At 45.6% G+C, this 21,168-nt stretch overlaps 2 protein-coding genes across 5 annotated transcripts; one reads left to right on the forward strand and one right to left on the reverse strand.

The window, feature by feature from the left end:
* The first annotated feature begins 591 nt into the window (after positions 1 to 591).
* Positions 592 to 4,340, forward strand: arg1 (arginase 1). The gene is made up of 8 exons (XM_010865048.4): positions 592 to 816; positions 975 to 1,047; positions 2,460 to 2,634; positions 2,760 to 2,919; positions 3,349 to 3,443; positions 3,551 to 3,655; positions 3,788 to 3,924; positions 4,017 to 4,340. The coding sequence occupies exons 1-8, from the start codon at positions 712 to 714 to the stop codon at positions 4,178 to 4,180; spliced, it is 1,014 nt and encodes a 337-aa protein (XP_010863350.2). The 5' UTR covers positions 592 to 711; the 3' UTR covers positions 4,181 to 4,340.
* Positions 4,341 to 5,791: 1,451 nt separating this feature from the next.
* Positions 5,792 to 20,926, reverse strand: p4ha1a (prolyl 4-hydroxylase, alpha polypeptide I a). Of its 4 annotated transcripts, none has more exons than XM_020046521.2 (15): positions 20,765 to 20,926; positions 18,584 to 18,690; positions 18,297 to 18,393; positions 13,705 to 13,856; positions 13,308 to 13,445; positions 11,847 to 12,095; positions 11,338 to 11,549; positions 10,281 to 10,457; positions 8,981 to 9,051; positions 7,504 to 7,603; positions 7,041 to 7,094; positions 6,765 to 6,830; positions 6,461 to 6,529; positions 6,223 to 6,319; positions 5,792 to 6,107 (listed from the first exon to the last, which is right to left on the reverse strand). In XM_020046521.2, exons 2-15 carry the CDS (start codon positions 18,666 to 18,668, stop codon positions 6,037 to 6,039), a joined length of 1,638 nt encoding a protein of 545 aa, XP_019902080.1. In that variant the 5' UTR covers positions 18,669 to 18,690; positions 20,765 to 20,926; the 3' UTR covers positions 5,792 to 6,036. The 4 variants fall into 4 exon arrangements, with proteins under 4 accessions (XP_019902080.1, XP_010863322.1, XP_010863330.1 ...); XM_010865020.4 differs by lacking the exon at positions 8,981 to 9,051 and adding an exon at positions 9,693 to 9,763 and having other exon boundaries at positions 20,765 to 20,921; XM_010865028.3 differs by lacking the exons at positions 8,981 to 9,051; positions 20,765 to 20,926 and adding exons at positions 9,693 to 9,763; positions 19,996 to 20,052.
* Positions 20,927 to 21,168: the final 242 nt, after the last annotated feature.

Consider the following 21,168-nt stretch of genomic DNA (forward strand, 5'->3'; position numbering starts at 1 on the left):
GTTAGGATGTTCGTAGTATGCACTGTTAAACCTCGTCATCCCTATTACAGTATCAATGTAAAGCCACTGCTTGTGGTAAATGTAGGAAGTACACAATCCGAATATAATCTTGGGAACGATACATTGTTGTATTTAAGATGGAGGAATATAAGCTCTAAGAGTATATCATATGTTATTTTACAATATTGTACAGTTGATGTGCACAGATTCTCTGTTTTATCTAGACAGTATATGCATCTAGCTATTGTGAAATGGACAGTTTTGTGAGTGGTTGGCAATATAATTCCCAGTAAAAAGTTGACTTGGCGGGGCTAGCATAGTCCTGTGATGTGACTTTAAGGGGCAGATGGCCGATTACTGAGAGCCAAAGGAGGGAAGAGAAACTCCAGTAGACAAAGCTAAACATGCTTATTCATTCAACTGCTGCCCCTTACATGGATATCACTTTAAGGCTGATCTCACAACGTCAAACATGTGAAGTACACGGTGGCTCTGCCGTTTAAATTATGACTGAAATAAAGCCGCTTAAGCGTGCTGATGGTGGGGCGGTGCCGAAACGTTTACCTGCGTGGAGCGTTACAAAAGCATTAGGCTCCCTATTGGGTTTACAGTAACGCTGGTGTGTCGTCACTGCTGTGCCTGTGACTACAATTTGATCAGCAGAGCTCCTTCGCGACTCCGGTTGCTTGTATACAGTGTCCCGACACAATAATGGTCATCATGAAGAGCTCAAGAGGATTACAAATCGCCTTCGGAATTTATAAGCGAAGTCATCATTCAGTTGGAATTATTGGAGCGCCTTTTTCAAAAGGACAGGTGAGTAGCGACAATATGTTTATTATAGGCTTATGGTTATAACTATAGATATGTTGGGGAACAAAATAAACCACCTTTAAATAAAACAAGTTCCGTTATTTTCAAATGTATTGCTATAATTGGCCTACAATAGTCTCGTAAATCTTTCTCTGCTGCAGCCACGGGATGGTGTGGAGAAAGGACCAGACCTCATTCGGGCTGCGGGATTGGTGGAGAAGCTCAAAGCTCAAGGTGACGATTTGAGTCATCCTGTAATAAAGGCTAGATAGCTATATATTCGGTCAATCCTTGAATTGCAATATTTCTGTATTCCAATGATTTAGTCAGATCATTAGGCTTTGTGATATCTCTGAGATTATATCTCTTTGATCTCAGACTTCCAACTTTTGACTTGCACTGGCAGGAGTGTACATATGAATATTGTTCCATGACAATGTTCAATTCAGCATCCGTTCTGAAAACAGGAAATATTTAAGTGACGCTAGACTATAGAAATAATCGTTTTGGGGGGAAATTAACATGAACTAGATATATGAATGAGCGAAAATGACCCGGACAGAAGTTTCCTTTGGAAAGGACAAGACAGACCAGTCCTCTTGAATGTTTAATCATGGAAACATGTGGCAACCTTACTACGACCGTCAGAGTGACAGGAGGATCGATGTGATCTAAGTGGATTAACATGTGAGAAGGATCTCTGTGTTCGTCCCTGTGTTTGCATTTCCCCACGCGTGTGATCCTGTAAGACCAGAGACATCCAATAAACACCGGGTGTGTTTTATTCATGGCACTCAGGACAAGGGATCTGATAGGTCTACTCACATGGTTCTCAAAATATCCCTTTAGTGGACATATTCAGTGAAATGTTTTCTGAGGTGGTAAAATGTTTGAGAATACAAATGGAATAGGAGTCACACTAGCTAATATGAGCTAGAGTACCCCCCCCCCCCTCCATTTGTGTTCGTTTGGTTCATGACAATGGTACAATACAGACAGCATGAATGCCAGTAAAGCATGCTCGCTAACTAACTGGGGAAATCTGGTGACAAGAGCTGTGTCAATCCTTAGCCTGCTTGCGTGCTTTACAAACATAATAGCAGACAGAAATGTATTTCAATCACTAACATAGTAACCTGAATAAGAAAATAAGTAATTAACTTTTTTGCACAACATTATTATATTTTTCTTTTGCATATTGGTTTATTAATGTACAAAGGGCGTGATACATTTTTGATAAAACAGAGGAGATTTAACATTTTGAATATTGACAAATGTCAATAAGATCAGAGCCAAGACCGGTTTATGTAGAGATGGTACACAATCAACACCTTTCTGGAAGTGCAATGTTCCTTGATTTGTTTTGACAGGAGTTTACAATGGTGCTTTTTCACAGCTTTAATCCTTTGTTATGGTGAGAATTCAGAAAAGGTCAGCTTGACATTGAAACCCTAACCTGTAGTGCTCCAACTTTTGTCTACCCCTACTAATTATTTTACAAGTTTTTGTTTGACACTTTTGTTGTCAAGAATCCTTCTATTTGCTAGCAGGAATCACAGGCTCCTATACCTAAATACTTACTGTGGGTGCATTCATTTTCCAATTTTATCTCTGGCTGTTGCCACGCCCAATGTCATTCTCCCCAGGCTGTGCTGTCAAAGATTACGGCAACCTGACATTTGAGGAGGTGGCCAACGATGAACCAGTAGGCAGAGTAAAGAGACCCAGAGCCGTGGGCAGCGCCAACAAGCGTCTGTCTGCAGCCGTCCACGCCGTGAAGTCTGACGGACACACCTGTGTGATGCTGGGGGGGGACCACAGGTGTGTGTATCCCGTCCACCCACACTGTACGCAAACAGCAGCTCAACACCCAGTCGTCCGCTCATCCTCCCTGTCAGTGTCCCGTGGAATTCACTCACACGAGCTTGGTTTGTGTGCTGTAACAGCTTGGCGATCGGCTCAATCCTGGGGCACGCGGCCTCTAAGGCGGAACTCAGTGTGGTGTGGGTGGACGCCCACGCGGATATCAACACACCTCTGACCTCCCCTACAGGCAACATCCACGGACAGCCCATGTCCTACCTCATCCACGAGCTGCAGTCCAAGGTGATTCGAATTATGAGATTTATTGTTCATGCAGTGTCTTAATAAATAATATTGATCCTGTGGTCGTATACTTGTTATTCTCAAAGTAAAAGCCTAACTGTGAGGGCAGTGTCATGGTATTAGTTGTGGGTTATTATGCAGTAGCCAAAAAGCCAGAGAGTATTTTTGCTGATTTGAAATTGTAGGTTTGCTCACATTGGAAAATAAGATAAACCGAGATATTTAAAATTACTTCTTTTTTTTGAGAATGTTCCACAATGTTTTATCCTTGTGCACATTATGGATCATCATGCCTTCTCTAGTTATGTATTTGTTACTAAATGTAAAGAATTTATGAAGAATTTTTTAACCATAGTTTAGATTTAAGATGGCGACAGTGTTTTTACACGGCTGTGAGCTACAGTTCAATGTTCTCTTTCATTGGATCAGATTCCAGTTCTGCCCAACTTCTCTTGGATAAAACCATGTGTATCCGCCAAAGACATCGTCTACATTGGCTTGAGAGATGTGGATCCAGAAGAACAGTGAGTCCTCATCTTACGGTTCACTCAGAATCACGCGTCATCATATTGTGAGCATGCACTACAGACATTATTCACAGAAGAGCACAAAAACATATGTTCCCTTCCAGTTATATCCTGAAATCACTGGGCATTAAAGCGTTTTCCATGTCGGAGGTGGACCGCCTTGGAATCGCCAAAGTTATGGAGCAGACGGGCGACTACATCTTCTCAAAGTGTGTAGCCTCAACAAACCCATTGGGTTTCCCCTGCTCGCTATTCACGTAGGCTAGATATCACTTTGATGCATCCATGGACATATTAAGCATTGACCTGTGCTAGACAATATGATCTGTCTAATCTAACAGGGTGAAGAAGCCCATCCACCTGAGCTATGACATTGATGCCTTAGACCCGTCTATAACCCCGGCCACGGGGACACCTGTTGTGGGAGGACTGACCTACAGAGAGGGAATTTACATCACAGAAACCATCTGTCAGACAGGTCGGGGGACCACACACAGAGGCTTGCTATTGAGGCCGCTCCACTGTAGTGTGGTCAGTCAGGTGTTGACCTCTTTCTTCCCCTCCGCGCAGGACTGCTGTCTGCGGTGGACTTGGTGGAGGTGAACCCTAAGAGGGGCAGGACAGAGGATGAGATCAGCTCCACGGTCAGCGCCGCGGTAGATCTGATACAGGGCTGCTTCGGAAAGCTCCGGGAGGGAAACCACTCTTCAGACTACAAGATGCCCGTACCTTGAGTTGCCGAGCACGCCTGGAGCTTTAGAATTGAGGACTCAGGCCAAAATCACCATCCTTCTGCACTTCAGAATCATCAAGGCTTTTTCTGAATTTGAGTTTTAACTATTTAATTGCCTTTTGTATCAAATCATGAAGAGATTAAAATAATTTTTTAAGGAAGGTGTTTTTTTTGGTCAGTGTGTTGTAATAACACTGATGAATGTGGTAATATAGGAATACACAATTGGCAGTTGTGCCAATCAGTCATGAGTCTGGACAAACTGTAATACACAGTAATTTATTTCTGTAGAAAACATTTGTTTCACACCTACAACACATATTCCGTCATTACATTAGACAAAAGGAAGACTGCATCTTGGGAGGATATACACATTGCCAGATTCTTCAACAGATGTTATAGGACCAGCAGAGGCTAACCGTTAATCAAACAAGACAGGTTTGGAGCGATCCATGGAAGAAACATTGACTACATTTATTTACTATTAGTCCCATCTTTTATACGGCCATATAGGGAATAAATATGATTGTCAAACCCTTTAATTATCATCTAATCAAGTACAAGCTTCACTTCAGTAACATATAGTCAGTCTGTCAGGACTTCGGGGCTCCCCTACATTGAGTTGGCTGTATTTCACCAAGGTAGTAAACTGAGTACAAGATAGAGACACAGAGAAAAAAACATAGTGTACCATTTCAGTGTTTATCTGTGCAGCAACTGCAATCGTTTCTCCTGGAGTGAATGACCTAAGGGCTAAAACAGTCCCATGGCAGACATGAAATTGTAGAGTGGGGAGGGGCAGAGCTCTGTCAATACTCTGCATGATTCTGTCTCGATAGCAGAAAGTATCCACGTTGTAGCGCAATTCTAATTAGAATGTCACTTCTATTTGAGCCTACAAGATGAATTTACCTTGCGAGTAGAAGATTTCCATGTTTTCAAGCTGCTGATGCGTGGATCCATGGTAACTTGGATTCAATCTAAAATTGGATCACATCAAATTTCAAGATGCATCTGGAGTGGTCCTAAATCAGAGCCCGGTACATGTACCACTGTAGCATCCTATTGATGAACCCTCACTGTCACACTGCAATAAAAGCAACCACTGTCCTTTTGATGAGCGCACTAGTCCTGCTCAGTCCAACTACCAGCCCATCAGAAGGCTGGGCCTGTGCCCTGTAGGTCCAGTGTGTCTGGCCGAGTCGTCTCAAGGTGGGTCGTCTCAAGGTGACCCGAGGACAGGGTGGGGTGGGTGGTTAGGAACAGACAGTGACGGTGCATTTCTGCTCTCGGTCCGGTATAGGCTGACGAGCAGTGGGGAAGGACAAGACTTGAGATTTGATGAAGAGCCAAGGAGTGATGACGGTTAAGAACACAACGAGATGTCATGTGCAGGAGCACTGAGCTGATTTGGGGTCCGGTCAATAGTATCAACATAAAAGCCCATGTTACGGGTGAATATGAAATTCCTAAGGTTTTAAGACAAATGTGCAGTTTGGAGTGTGCAAAACCCATGATAGAAGGCACAGACTGGGACCGAAGCACTTCGAATGCGCTGGTAAACCACACACACACACACACACACACACACACACACACACACACACACACACACACACACACACACACACACACACACGCCATAAAAATAAAATGTGACAAAACACATGAGCAGCCACAGCCTCAGTGAATGCTGGGTGAACACTGAGTTTGGAGACAGGGAGGAGAGGAAAGGAGATGGAGAGGTCAGAGGGCACACTCCGGGTCTCCACGGAGACGAGTCAGGAGGTTTCTGGAGGAAGGATCGGATGAGTAAGACCATGATGATGAGCAACCAAACTGTGCTATTCCTTCCAATCAGTCGGACTCTTTTAGGGTGCAGCGTCTTCTGAACTCTTGACCTCGCTCATGAATCCACTTGTTAGATACTGGAAGGATGGAAGGGGACAGAGAGACGGTGTGATGGGGGGGGGGGGCTGAACAGCTGACCATTAACAGCCTTATATCTGCCCTCAGGCCGGTCGGAATGAGAGAGAGACTCACCCCACTTGTTTCCCACCAGGACGGGGCAGGCTGCATGTCGTGTGCTGTAGTCACCCTCCCCACTGGCAAACAGGTTATACCAGAACACGGCAGTTCCCTGGGAATACAAGGTCACGCACAAACACACACACACACACACAATGTACTCATCAATTTGTCATTAATCTTTGGAGGAATACTTACACATGTTGGGGGGGGGGGGGGGGGCGCAATCTGTATGGCACCCCAAGGATCTCACCTTTTTGGGCCAAACAGCGGCACCCACGTCCGTGAAGACAGTGGCGCCCCCTGATGACACGTCACTCATCTACAACAGAGAAGACGTCAAGCTGTCATGACGCACATTCCAAGAGAGCTTCGTCTACATCCTTTGAAAGCCTGTGCTTTTAAATTATTTTTTTTACCAAGATCTATAAAACAAACAAATATAATATAAATACATAAAAATACATGTGGGTGAATGGAAGGCCACAGTATCAATTGAATCCACATGTAGAAAACAGAGTTGAATTAATTACTTAAACCAACGTAGAGGTACTGACATAAATGAGCCAGGTAGCAATGCGGTTCCCAGTGCCCAGCTCTTTAAACGCATCCGGCTCGTCTTTCTGCAAAGACAGGGAACATTAAGGATGACGCTGAAGGATGACGCCGAAGGATGACGCTGAACAACGCCGACAGAGCATTCAAGTCAAAGCCCAGTCTACATTTTAATCCACAAACAACAGCCTTGTGCCAACTATCAACAGTCATCCGCGGAAGCACAGGCATGCAGGTCATATGTCTCCGACCAGAATAGATAGAGAAGCCTTGTTTACCCGTCCAAAGTCAAAGTGGGGCTCGTATTGCCCGCCCACGCCGTAATTTGCCACCTAAGGAAAGGAAAAGAGGATATAAACACACGGACAGAAGAGATGTCATTACCCTGGTCTGGAACTGGAAAATGACCTTTGCTTCACAGTTACAACACTGGCCTATGCCAGGCTCTGGCTGAACATTTGAGAACAGTCAACAGCTGGTTCCTGGCTGGATGTGCTCAGTGGCTGTACTCATTAGTGTTCCTTCTATACGGCCGCAGTTGTTGATTAGCGGGTGATTCCCGGCAAGAGTATATAAGCAAAAAAGATATCTAGACAGAAAAGAATAATAAATCATGGCAACAACACACACAACACTGGAAACTAGCAGCAACCTGGGTAGTATTTCCACAGAGCAGCAAACTGGGTGGTGTTCCTGAACATGTAGACACGGCCCATTAGACCTGACAGACACTGCTGTTACCTGTAGCTCCTCTGCCGTCTTGACGTTCAGGCCTGTGATATCCTCAATGCGCTGGTTTATCTTGTCCACCACCGGGTCCTCGTAGGCCGCCAGCCATGCACTGTGGTGACAGACGGCAGGTTTCTGAGTTGCGCAACACTGCTTAGCGTCCGTCGTAGCCAGGCGGCTGGATGACGGCGCTACAGTTTAGCGTTTCCACGGGTTTATAATGGTTAGGTCGGCGTCACAGGCGGCGTGCGTTAGTATTGAAGTCGGAGGGTTGAAAAATGGCCGGCTACAACATTGACGCGAGGAAGAAGCCAATAGTGTAAGAACCCCCCCCCCCCACCCACACCCACCTGAAGTATACCTTTAGAAAATTGTAAAACTGAAGAGCTCTTTCTCACCAATTTATTAATTTTACTTTCTTCTTTGGGGCTTAGCTTGCTATTTATATACTGTGGAAATATAGATTGGGAAGAACAGAATGACTTTGAGGAGTACAGTCAAGCATCCATGGTGAATTACAGTTTAATGAACAGACCAATACCTCACCCTTCCATAAGGTACCAGCTAGACCTGAAACCGACCCCACTGAGGGGTCAGAACATGCTGAGCCAGACAGATTCCAGTCTCTGTTAACACATTTAAAAGTACTGTGTGTTTTGGTATGTCCGTCTAATTTGCGTAGCCATTGCTTTGAAATGGCTGAATCAATTAATTCGCTCTACTGTATACTTTAAAGCATGTCTGTGTCAGCAAAAAGGCATAATGAAGATGTAATCTGGGCTAACAGACTTGAAGAATTAAGCAAGAAAACCAGGTTTCCCTCTCAGCTCATCAACTGAACTTACTCTCCACCAGGGGGCAGTCTACTGCCACTCAGACAGGAAGGAAGCCATAAGACAGGACATGGGAATTTTACTAACATGTCTTGGAGGCTGATATTTCCTGAAGGGAGACATTTATGTGATTGGTTCACTTAATGGAGGCTGAATGTAATGAGATGAATTTGACCAGGATTAGTGCTTGTCACTACCCTAAACCTTGACCCTACCTAACCTAAACCCTTACTCTAAGCATTTTAAATGTAAACATTTCAGTTTAGCGACTTCATTTGGGATGTAAGCCCCATCCTCTCCATTGAGTCATCCAATTAGATAAATGTTTGCCTTCCAGACATGTTGGAGTAAGTCAAACTTTAAACTCCACAAACCAAGCCATTTACTTTCTTTGAGAACTCAACTTCTGCTTTTAGCCACACACTAAAATAGCTGCACTAAGATGGACCAGACCCTGCCCAGAAAAATAAAAATCTAAGAAAAAGAGCAGGAAAATCAAGTGGGACTGCATGGATTGAGTTTGCATGCTGATAATGTCAAATATCTTATGGGTTGGTCAGCAGGCGTTGGAGAGCTAGTTACACGTTAGCAAAGGGGGTGAGGGAAGAACAGCAGGGCCCCATGCAGGCCACTCCCCTTCACCTTTGACCCCTTACCTCTTGGAGACTCTGTAATGGGCCGTGGTGAGTTTCCCTGTTTGGGGGTCATGCACAGTGGCGCGCCTTAGCTAGTATCCCGGACGGTTCACAACACAGTCACAAGAAGGAAAAGGACAATAGATGGACAGAAAGAAATATATCGAGAGAGAGAAAAAAAGAGACAGAGAGAAAGAGACAGAGACAGTCACTGACTGAAAGCTACTGTGTGTTAGCCAGGCTGTTGCTAGCCCAGCCATGTTACAGGGGCAGCATGCAAACCATTCAAAACCACCGTCCTGCTAAGCACTCAGCTAATAAGTGGCCACAGCCAAACTTCATTAAGACACTACAAAATGAAGAGGAGCTTTCAGACTGTGGCACCCGGCTATTGTTAATGGAGGAACAACAAGGTTCTTCTTAGTCCTTCTTATTCAGGTCAAAGCAGTGACAGGACATCTTGGCAAGGGCACGGCTCAATTAGACTACTGTCCAAATCAACTCACCAAAATGTGCTGTGCCGCGGACGTACGCACAACTTCCCGAGGCGTCAACTGTCAAATTTCACTGGTTATACATTCGGTTAAAATCATTCTGCACTTAAGTCTAAGAGTTTAGCATAAGCTGCTGTGCTCTTGCCAAGGGTCCCGGCCAAACAGAGGTAAAGGCCGGGGGGGGGTACGGAGGGGGTTTGGGGTACAGTGTGGTGCCCGTCCCTGCCTGCTGGTCTTACCTCTTGCTGATGCGATAGTGCGCCGTCTCCAGCACACCAGTAACGGGGTTGGAGATGGTGGCCCGGCGCAGCTGTGGAGCCAACAGCCAACAAGGCCGAGAGGACACGGTTACAGGGACAGTCCAGGTTACACACTGCCTGGCTGCTGAACCCGGCCATGCTACTAGGCTGCATCACGTCTGCTCTGTGTGTCCGCGCGGGGCCCCGTACCCTCTGAGGGAGCTGCACCTTCCTTAGTTTGAGTTGTGGATTTCTATTGCTGACAATAATGCTACACACAGGAGCTGCGATGATATGAGACTCGTTCCTGGTGATTTGGTTGCCTAGTCCAAACTCCCTTTTCATTTCAGAGCTGTCACATATGTATGTATGTGCCGGGGCAATGAGAGGATGCTTATTCAACCACTGTGTAACATTGTACAATATCAGGTCCTCATGCCGGGTGGGCTTCCCTAATGGTCTTATGGCTCCAACGGAACATGCAAAAATCCAGGGACGTTCCCAAAATGTGCCCCGATAGGAATCATGGAAAACATGGGACTTGTGCAACACTAACCACATCCTAGACCTTGTTAATGTTCAACTCACCCTGGGTTTGGCCAGCTCTTTGACCTTCTGGATCTCGCTGTCAGAGAGGAACTCGTGGTAACGGACAATGCGTGGGCGGTCCCACTCATCCTCCTGCTTGACGGGACCGAGCAGGTACAGGGGGTGGCCGTTGTTGTCAGAGTAACGGCAGAACAAACGACTCTGGCGCCGCGGCGTCTAACACAGGGACAGACAGAGACCATCCTCGATCACAGAGGGTCACCTCAGGTCACGCACCTGGAGATACGTTGCCATGGTATCTGACCCCTGAGCCACGTGGGACATTCTCACCCGTCTAGACCACAGCATGAGCCTGTCAAGACACGTTTCACAGAGTGCATGCACGGACACACACACACACACACACACACACACACACACACACACACACACACACACACACACACACACACCCCCCACACACTCGCCCCCAACACGCACATTCCCCACCCCACACCCCCCCATACACACACACTCCCACACCCCCCTCACACACACACACACACGCACACACACAGCCCATCCAATCTTCCGCCTCATTGCCACACACACTCCCACACCCCCCCCTCACACACACACACACGCACACACACACACACACACACCCCCATCCAATCTTCCGCCTCATTGCCACACACACTCCCACACCCCCCTCACACACACACACACACACACACAGCCCATCCAATCTTCTGCCTCATTGCCAAACATAATGACTTGAGACAACAGATCCTTCTATGGCCAGAGAGACAGCAGAAGAGCAGCAGTGTGCAGGAGTGAGATTATCCCTGCAGTCCCTCTCAAATGTGCTTCAGGAAATACCTTTCTGGCTGCAATATCCATACAACGTATAGATTAAACCATTTCACCATCAAAACACAGACATTAAAAGCTGTGACTGCGTGTCATTACCAGCCCAGGCTGGAAAGAGGACAGCTTACATAGTAAAATGAATGACTGGATGGGTACCAAACGTGTTTTTTCAGCCCTCACTGAGCCTGCGGTCTGATTTCAAGTGCCAACGGCCACCTCTATCATTACAGTACGGGCCTCTCACCATCTTGATGCCCTCGCCGCGACACAGCTGCTCGTATTTCCTCCTCTCAGGCAGATAGTCTGCAGGTATGCCCTTCTTGTCAGACGCCTCCCTCTTCTCTCTCTCCCTTTTTGCCTTATCGTTCGGGGCCTCCTCTGCCTCGGCCTTCTGCTGCTTGGCCAGCTGGTATTCAAAGTACTTCAGGTTGCCATTGGCTCGCTGGTGAGATGAGTCTGGGGAAGAACAACATGCTCTGTCAAAACTGGAGGGGAACATTTTTGTAATGTTGTGCATCACTGTCAAGAGTAAAAAAATAAAAAAAAAGATTTAAAAAAGTTATGCCTCTCTCCTGTTCTTCCAAGTGTTCAGTAACCTGGCTAGGTTGCATTGGTGGAGGAAAACGGAGGCAATGTGATTTTCACTTTAACTCAATACGAATTCGGCATTTTGGAAGCCTTCAACCAGCCCCTTGACCTCACATAATGTATATAGAACATAACCAAGTTAGTTCTACAGAGGTCTCCACACACCCAGTTTCAGCAGTCTCTTGGTATAGTCCAGGGCCCTCTCTAGTTCCCCCTGCTGGTAAATGGAGTAGCTCAGGTAGTCTAGGATGGTGACCGAGTCCACCGTGGACTGCTCCCCCTCATCCAGCTGTTTCAGGGCCTGTTCCATCCACAGCTCTGTGTGGTAGTAGTCGGCATCAGAGTAGGCGATCTTGCCCAGCTCAAAGCAGTCCTCCACTGTCATTCGGTTTAAAATGACCTCCCTGCTGGTTCCTGTGTAAAGACACGGAAATGTTAAGCTGTCGATACTGACACACAAACATACACGCGCATTGTCTTGACTAGCAGCACCCTGTGCCTTGCTGGCTTGAAGGACTTTTTAGCCCTGTCCTTAGAACCAAATCTATTTATTTGGGGTTTGATCCTGCAAGCTTTTGGTTACTGGTCAGATGCTCAAACTACTAGGCCACCTGTAGTTCCTAGACCTGCCAAACCTCTCTGGCCTCCATCTCCCCGTCCTAGGCCCATTACCCTGTCCTCCATCTCCCCGTCCTAGGCCCATTACCCTGGCCTCCATCTCCCCGTCCTAGGCCCATTACCCTGTCCTCCATCTCCCCGTCCTAGGCCCATTACCCTGTCCTCCATCTCCCCGTCCTAGGCCCATTACCCTGTCCTCCATCTCCCCGTCCTAGGCCCATTACCCTGTCCTCCATCTCCCCGTCCTAGGCCCATTACCCGGTCCTCCATCTCCCCGTCCTAGGCCCATTACCCTGGCCTCCATCTCCCCGTCCTAGGCCCATTACCCTGTCCTCCATCTCCCCGTCCTAGGCCCATTACCCTGTCCTCCATCTCCCCGTCCTAGGCCCATTACCCTGTCCTCCATCTCCCCGTCCTAGGCCCATTACCCTGTCCTCCATCTCCCCACCCTAGACCCATTACCCTGTCCTCCATCTCCCCGTCCTAGGCCCATTACCCTGTCCTCCATCTCCCCACCCTAGGCCCATTACCCTGTCCTCCATCTCCCCGTCCTAGGCCCATTACCCTGTCCTCCATCTCCCCGTCCTAGGCCCATTACCCTGTCCTCCATCTCCCCGTCCTAGGCCCATTACCCTGTCCTCCATCTCCCCACCCTAGACCCATTACCCTGTCCTCCATCTCCCCGTCCTAGGCCCATTACCCTGTCCTCCATCTCCCCACCCTAGGCCCATTACCCTGTCCTCCATCTCCCCGTCCTAGGCCCATTACCCTGTCCTCCATCTCCCCGTCCTAGGCCCATTACCCTGGCCTCCATCTCCCCGTCCTAGGCCCATTACCCGATCCTCCATCTCCCTGTCCTAGGCCCATTACCCTGTCCTCCATCTCCCCGTCCTAGGCCCTCTTACCCGGTCCTCCATCTCCCCGTCCTAGGCCCATTACCCTGTCCTCCATCTCCCCGTCCTAGGCCCATTACCCTGTCCTCCATCTCCCCGTCCTAGGCCCTCTTACCCGGCAGCTCTCCCGTGGAGATGGAGTTTGTGTCTAGTCGGTAGGTGTCCTGGAGCCTCATCAGGGCCTTGGCTGCCCCTACCTGATCATCGTCACTGGGGAAGTACTGTCGTTGGATGGTCAGGTTAGAAATGAACCCTGAATGACAGGAAGGAGTAGAGAGAGCCTTAGGAACATAGATTCTGTCATCTTAATGAAAACTGGTGTTACAGATTCTAAAAGGGTCTTGGAGACGTTTCTGAGTATGAACAGAAAAATGTTTCATTACTTCAGCTATGTCCAGAAATGCAACATAACGGACTATAATGTCATCTAGCACTTAATTGTGGAGAGGTGAATTAATGTTTACGTGGTTATAAAGCATTTATACAGGGCTAGGCGCAGGAGTCACGCTGACCATCAGAAACGTCCTTGAGGACCAGGCTCTCCAGCTCTCCCCATTCAGTGTTGAGTCTCTTCATCAGCTTGAACGCATTGACCGGATGACCCAGGAAGCCCTCTGGGTCCTGACTGGCTGTTGCCGACAGCAAATCCAGACTCTCCGCCCACCTGGACACACCATGCGGGGGGGGGGGGGGGGTGCATTCAGTATATGACCCGTATACACAAAAAGATAGCATTTGCGACGCATTTCCATGTGACTTCATATACCGTGTGTGGACTCCCTCTAAACACACAATAGGGACAGGTACAACTGAGGCAGTAAGAGAACAGTAATGTCCTGGAGTGGACACACCCTGTTGGTTTATGGACAGTCTCTTCATCATGACACAATGGTCTGAGAGGAAACATCATGAAACTCCCTGAAGCTATTGTTGTGATGTACTCTAGGATGTCAATTGTTCTTTTGAATGCCCTTGTTGTTAAACGACTTCTGTGTGCAAAGGTTAGCCTTTCATGTTAACAGGCAGTCAGGAGGCCTATTCGGGCAGTGGTTAATGCTGGCGGTTTGAATTCCTGAGCATACTCATGAATACAAGATAATAAGCCCTCATCACGGAGTCAACCAATCAAAGGTAGGCCTACCATTTTAAAGACAATTTTCATAATCCTGGCTCAATGGATTTGAAATGAAACAACCAAGATGCAATTGAAGTGCAGACTTTCAGCTTTATTTCTAGGGGTTGAACAAAAATATCATATGACACGTTTAGGAATTGTAACCATTTTCATACAGTCCCCTTATTTCAGGGGCTCAAATGTAATTGGACGAATTAACACAATTTTAAATAAAATTTTCATTTCTAACACTTTCGAGAATCCTTTGCAGGCAATGATTGCTTGAAGTCTGGAATGCATGGACATCACCAAACGCTGGGATCCGTCCTCTGTGATGCTTTGCCAGGCCATTACTACAGCAGTCTTCAGTTGTTGTTTGTTCCTGAGTCTTTCTGCCTTAAGTTTTGTCTTTAGCAGGTGAAATGCATGCTGGATCAGGTTGAGATCAACTCGGCCATTGCAGAATATTCCACTTTTTGCCCTAACCTCCTGAGACCCTGTGTCCACCTATGAGGACACTGTTTTCGCAGAATTTGGCTGAATCGGAGCAGACAATATATCCCTATACACTTCAGAATTCATACGGCTGCTTCTGTCTTCTGTCAGATCATCAATAAACACTAGTGACCCAGTGCCATTGGAAGCCATGCATGTCCATATCATCACACTGCCTCCACTGTGTTTTATAGATGATGTGATATGCTTCGGATCATAAGACCGTTCCAAGCATTCTCCTTACTTTTCTCCTCTCATCATTCTGGTACAGGTTGAGCATAGTCTCATCTGTCCAAAGAAGGCTGTTCGAGAACTGGGCTGGCTTTTTTATATGTTTTTTGGCAAAGTCTAATCTGGCCTTTTTGTTCTCGAGGCTTATGAATGGTTTGCACCTTGTGGTGAACCCGCTGTATTTGCTCTTGTGAAGTTCTCTTTATGGTAGACTTGGATAATGATATGCCTACCTCCTCGAGAGTATTGGCTGGATGTTGTGAAGGGGTTTTTCTTTAACATGGAAAGGATCCTACGATCTTCCACCACTTTTGTCTTCCGTGGACGTCCAGGCCTTTTTGTGTTGCAGAGCTCACCAGTGCATACTTTTTCTCTCAGAATTTACCAAACTGTTGATTTGGGCACTCCTAATGTTCCTGCTATCTACAGTGGGGAGAACAAGTATTTGATACACTGCCGATTTTGCAGGTTTTTCTACTTACAAAGCATGTAGAGGTCTGTCATCCAGAAAATCACATTGTATGATTTTTTAATAATTAATTTGCATTTTATTGCATGACATAAGAATTGTATCACCTACCAACCAGTAAGAATTCCGGCTCTCACAGACCTGTTAGTTTTTCTTTAAGAAGCCCTCCTGTTCTCCACTCATTACCTGTATTAACTGCACCTGTTTGAACTGGTTACCTGTATAAAAGACACCTGTCCACACACTCAAACATACTCCAACCTCTCCACAATGGCCAAGACCAGAGAGCTGTGTAAGGACATCAGGGATACAATTGTAGACCTGCACAAGGCGGGGATGGGCTACAGGACAATAGGCAAGCAGCTTGTTGAGAAGGCCACAACTATTGGCGCAATTATTAGAAAATGGAAGAAGTTCAAGATGACGGTCAATCTCCCTCTCTGGGGCTCCATGCAAGATCTCACCTCATGGGGCATCAATGATCATGAGGAAGGTGAAGGATCAGCCCAGAACTACACGGCAGGACCTGGTCAATGACCTGAAGAGAGCTGGGACCACAGTCTCAAAGAAAACCATTAGTAACACACTACGCCGTCATGGATTAAAATCCTGCAGCGCACGGAAGGTCCCCCTGCTTTGCCAATGACCACCTGGATGATCCAGAGGAGGAATGGGAGAAGGTCATGTGGTCTGATGAGACAAAAATAGAACTTTTTGGTCTAAACTGTTTGGAGGAAGAAGAAGGATGAGTACTGTGGAATCTGAGCATTAACAATTACAAAATGAATGTATGTTTCATTGGAAGTGAATGTGCCTAGATAATGAGAACAACAGAAACCTCTCTGTTTTGATTCTCTCTCTGTACGTTGTGCTCTAATGACCAAAGGAATGTTTACGATGGCCATTTGGCATGGGTGTTGACTTCTAAAAACATGGTCTTTGCTAGGTAGACACACCCTTCAATGTATATACTGTATCAGCTTGTAACCGACATTACAGTGAGAAGATAATGGAACGTTCACCGAATGACATCTGTGCTGCAATTCTCCAATAAACTTGAGCGAACTTCTCCCTCGATTTGATACGGGTTCTACATTATTTTACCACTATACGTAACCGCCGATTTCTAACAGTACAACCCCAAGAACACCATCCCAACCGTGAAGCATGGAGGTGGAAACATCATTCTTTGGGGATGCTTTTCTGCGAAGGGGACAGGACGACTGCACCGTATTGAGGGGAGGATGGATGGGGCCATGTATCGCGAGATCCTGGCCAACAACCTCCTTACCTCAGTAAGAGCACTGAAGATGGGTCGTGGCTGGGTCTTCCAGCATGACAACGACCCGAAAACACACAACCAGGGCAACTAAGGAGTGGCTCCGTAAGAAGCATCTCAAGGTCCTGGAGTGGCTTAGCCAGTCTCCAGACCTGAACCCAATAGAAAATCTTTGGAGGGAGCTGAAAGTCCGTATTGCCCAGCGACAGCCCCGAAACCTGAAGAATCTGGAAAAGGTCTGTATGGAGGAGTCAATGAGTTTGTTAGCTCTCACTTGGATGCACGGAGCAGGCTAGATACTGAGCCATGGGGAGCAGAAAAGGACTGTCAAAAGACCTGCGTAACAAGGTAATGGAACTTTATAAAGATGGAAAAGGACATAAAAAGATATCCAAAGCCTTGCAAATGCCAGTCAGTACTGTTCAATCACTTATTCATTCAGGGATCTCTTGATACCAAGCCAAGGTCAGGTAGAGCAAGAAGGATTTCAGCCAAAACTGGCAGAAGATTTGTTCAGGACACAAAGAAAAACCCAAAGGTAACCTCAGGAGAAATACAGGTTGCTCTGGAAAAAGACAGTGTGGTTGTTTCAAGGAGCACAATACGACGATACTTGAACAAAAATCAGCTGCATGGTCGAGTTGACAGACAGAAACCTTTACTGCGCCAATGCCACAAAAAAGCCTGGTCACAATATGCCTGACAACACCTTGACACACCTCACAGCTCTAAAGGCACAGGGAAAATTGATGGCAAGATGAGTGCAGCATGTTATCAGAAAATACTGGCAGACATTTTGCATTTTTCTGCATGAAAGCTGTGCATGGGACGCTCTTCGACTTTCCAGCATGACAATGACCCTAAGCAAAAGGCCAAGTTGACCCTCCAGTGGTTACAGCAGAATAAGGTGAAGGTTCTGGAGTGGCCATCACAGTCTCCTGACCTTAATATCATCGAGCCACTCTGGGGAGATATCAAACGTGCGGTTCATGCAAGACGACCAAAGACTTTGCATGACCTGGAGGCATTTTGCCAAGACGAATGGGCAGCTATACCAACCTGCAAGAATACCACCTGCAAGAATTCATAGACAACTATTGCAAAAGACTGCATGCTGTCATTGATGCTAAAGGGGCAATACACAGTATTAAGAACTAAGGGTATGCAGACTTTTGAACAGGGGTCTGTTTTTTTCTTTTTCTTTTGAGCACAACCGTAGGTAACTAATGTTTTTGAGACTGTGTGTGTATGTGTGTGTGTGTAACAGAGTTCATTGACACAGCCAATTGCTATACCTTGAAATTCCAACATCGCCATTACCTTTAGGGCACATCTGCCACCAGAACAAGATATATGGCGAAATACGCTTATCATTGTGGGGCAGAGCAAAGCAAGAAAAAGCAAGTAGCTATCTTTATGAACTGCCTGTATGTAATGGACCAAGTGAAAGTGAGTGACAAAGACACACAGATAAGAAAACAGAGACACATTCTTGGCAACGGGGCCTTCTCCTTACTTTTTGACCTGCTCCAGCTTGCCCTCCTCTGCCCTGATGTAATCCTTCAGAGAGGTCACCAAGTCCTTCTCAGTGTACAGCAGATCTGTCATCTGACCTGGGGTTGGATACACATTTGGATTTAAAAGTAAAGTGGATCAACACATTTGTAATATGTCTGCTATAAACACATTTCCACTGCCAGGGGGCAACGAAGTACAAGTCACAGTAACGAACAAGCTGAAAGAGGTTAACTACCAAGGGAACGGTGAATAGACATTCAATGAAAGAGGGGATTTTTAACCTACCAATGGAAGTGAAAAAATCTTTGTCAGCACAAGATGTATGAAAGAGACAGGTCATCACCACACACCAGACACTTCTCAGCTCCATCTCTGCACAGTAGCACAGGGGTCTGTGGACAAACATAGAAAAGCAGTTAGTTTTACATTCCACAATATCCATTAGCAGTAGGGCACCTGGAAATACTATACACTGAAGATGATCTCACAGCAGGAAAACGCCTCTGAAAGACAAATGTTTTTATTAAATTAACAGTCATGATTAAAGTACTTGCGTATGTCTCAGCATCCTAATTATTTGAGCAGAAGATTTGGCTTCGATAAATGTTGTTGCAATTTGGAGACAGCTTTGTCGTATTTGCCTGCAGAACTAATTGAGACAACACGCACCCAGTAAATTTATACCAATGACAGTTCATGCCCCATGGTTAAACCAACTCTAGTCCTTTCATTGCTCCTTTTTATTATTATTATTATTCTTTCAATACTTTAACCTTGTAGCAATTGTTTGATATTCATTTCAGACTAAATGAGTCAAGAGACATTTTTTTTTTTAACTGCATCACTGTCCCAATACTTACAGAGGGCACTCTACACATGTCCTTCTTCTTTATTCTAGGTTTTTTATTCTTCTTACTTCCCTCCTAACAAAAAACATTTCAATGAGGAATTTCTAATACTTTCACTATTTTTTGTGGAAAAAATCAATAATAATCAATGTTCATCAGTCGTTTCCCTATGAAAAGCAATGACTTTGGATACTCAGCTGAGGAGTCACACTGCTACAGTCAGACAAAGAGGTGAGTAGTAGTGATACTCAACTGAGGAGTCACACAGCGACAGTCTCACAAAGAGGTGAGTAGTAGTACTGTTTGTCCAGAGGGTATTTGTGGTTGACGTCAGTACACAAGTCGGCTGGTCCCTCCAGTGCATCTCAAGGAGAGCAAGGAGCCAAGGGGGGTTGAGGTGGGAGGGAAAAGTTTGATTCCCACCACCTAACCGCTTTTGGGACTGCCCGAATATATACGACGGGCAATTACATTTAACTGCTAGGGAGCACAAATACACACAACCATCTGGAGTGCAGCAGTAGGTACTGGAAATAGGCATTACGTTTGTAAAAGTAAAAATAGACTTGAACAAGTGCAAAAAAAAATAACATCGGTAGAGCACAGACAATCCATCAATCAAAAGTGTTTAGGGAAATTAAAAGTAAGATTTTCAACAAAATCTCAGGAAAATTATAGGAAACAGTCCCACAAACTGCTTTTTTAGTTAAGAACTAGTTAGGACATAAAGATGTGATGTTTCCGACGCTGATCACTAAAATACCATTTAATGTTGTTATATAATACAAGCTGTCAGTCATAACGTGCAGAGGACGTCTAATTGGTTTGAGAAAACTAGTCCTGACTTACTCCAAAACGTGACTGGGAAAGTCCGAATCCAAAAGTGTGGGAGAGGTTCAGGCCAGGGAGTGTAATTTAGGGAGACAAGACTGCCACGTCCATGCCCCTCCCCCATCGCAGGGATCTTTGGGAGCACCCCACCAAAATACGATTTTGTATCATAATAGCCAAATCTACGTTTGGTACAGAATAAGTTACATTTAATTGATTTATTTTTGCATATGTAGTATCGGTTTTTCTATAGTGTTTGCAGCTATTTTTCTGAGTGATCCAGTTATACTATTCTTTACCTTTGAAATGAACACATTGTATACATCAATAGTTTCCAGCAGCATTAATTATTGTCACAATGTAGCATGGAAACAAATCCTTGATATAAAGCCGGAAATTAAGTTGTACACAGCTGCGACAAAACTTTTTCATACCTTCAAGCTTCACGTATTTTGTAGCTAGCTACTATCATGCAGGCCAAATCAAAGCTAAGCCAGATATTAGGTCATACGACGTTTCCACAAATGTAGTTGTGTTCAATTTGCAATAAAGATGTACGTGACTGACCAACGGTTTTACAATGTAGCAGTCATGGTGTTATTATAAAGGGAGTCAGCAAATATCACCGAATACGGCTTACCAGCTTAGCCATTAAGGCATGAGAGCCTGTACAGTACAGTTTATGACAGGATATTTCTAGACATTTCCCCCACAATACTACAGAAAGGAATATCCCATAGATCCCGAATCATGCAGACATTTTTTAAAATATATAACATTTGGGTACCTTATTCGGCTCAGTACTGCGTTTGCAAGGGGGTTAAAATCCCTACGTCAATTGCCACGGCTGTTTTCTCCAAATCCTCAGTATTTGAACTCGTCTGCGGTGAGCCGCTAGGTTACGTGCCAGTTTCCCTTTCCCTTCTTTTACATTTTGCATGACGATGATGAATGTCGCCACTTGGCGGCTGAAGTTAAGCATTGAGCGTAACCAGCAGTGCTTTCTAACTGTAACTCAAAATGACTGCAATACATTTTTTAATAAAACAGCAAGCTGAAAATATCTGAATTTCCATAACAATTAACAGGCAGTCTAGCTCAAGAGGAGTCTCAAAGACATCCAGGAAGATCTCAAAGATTCAGGACCAATAACTGCACTGGTTATAGCACAGTGCATACATGTATCCGGAA

Source organism: Esox lucius, chromosome 5, assembly GCF_011004845.1.
Source record: "Esox lucius isolate fEsoLuc1 chromosome 5, fEsoLuc1.pri, whole genome shotgun sequence".
In the NCBI taxonomy this organism is placed as follows: domain Eukaryota; kingdom Metazoa; phylum Chordata; class Actinopteri; order Esociformes; family Esocidae; genus Esox; species Esox lucius.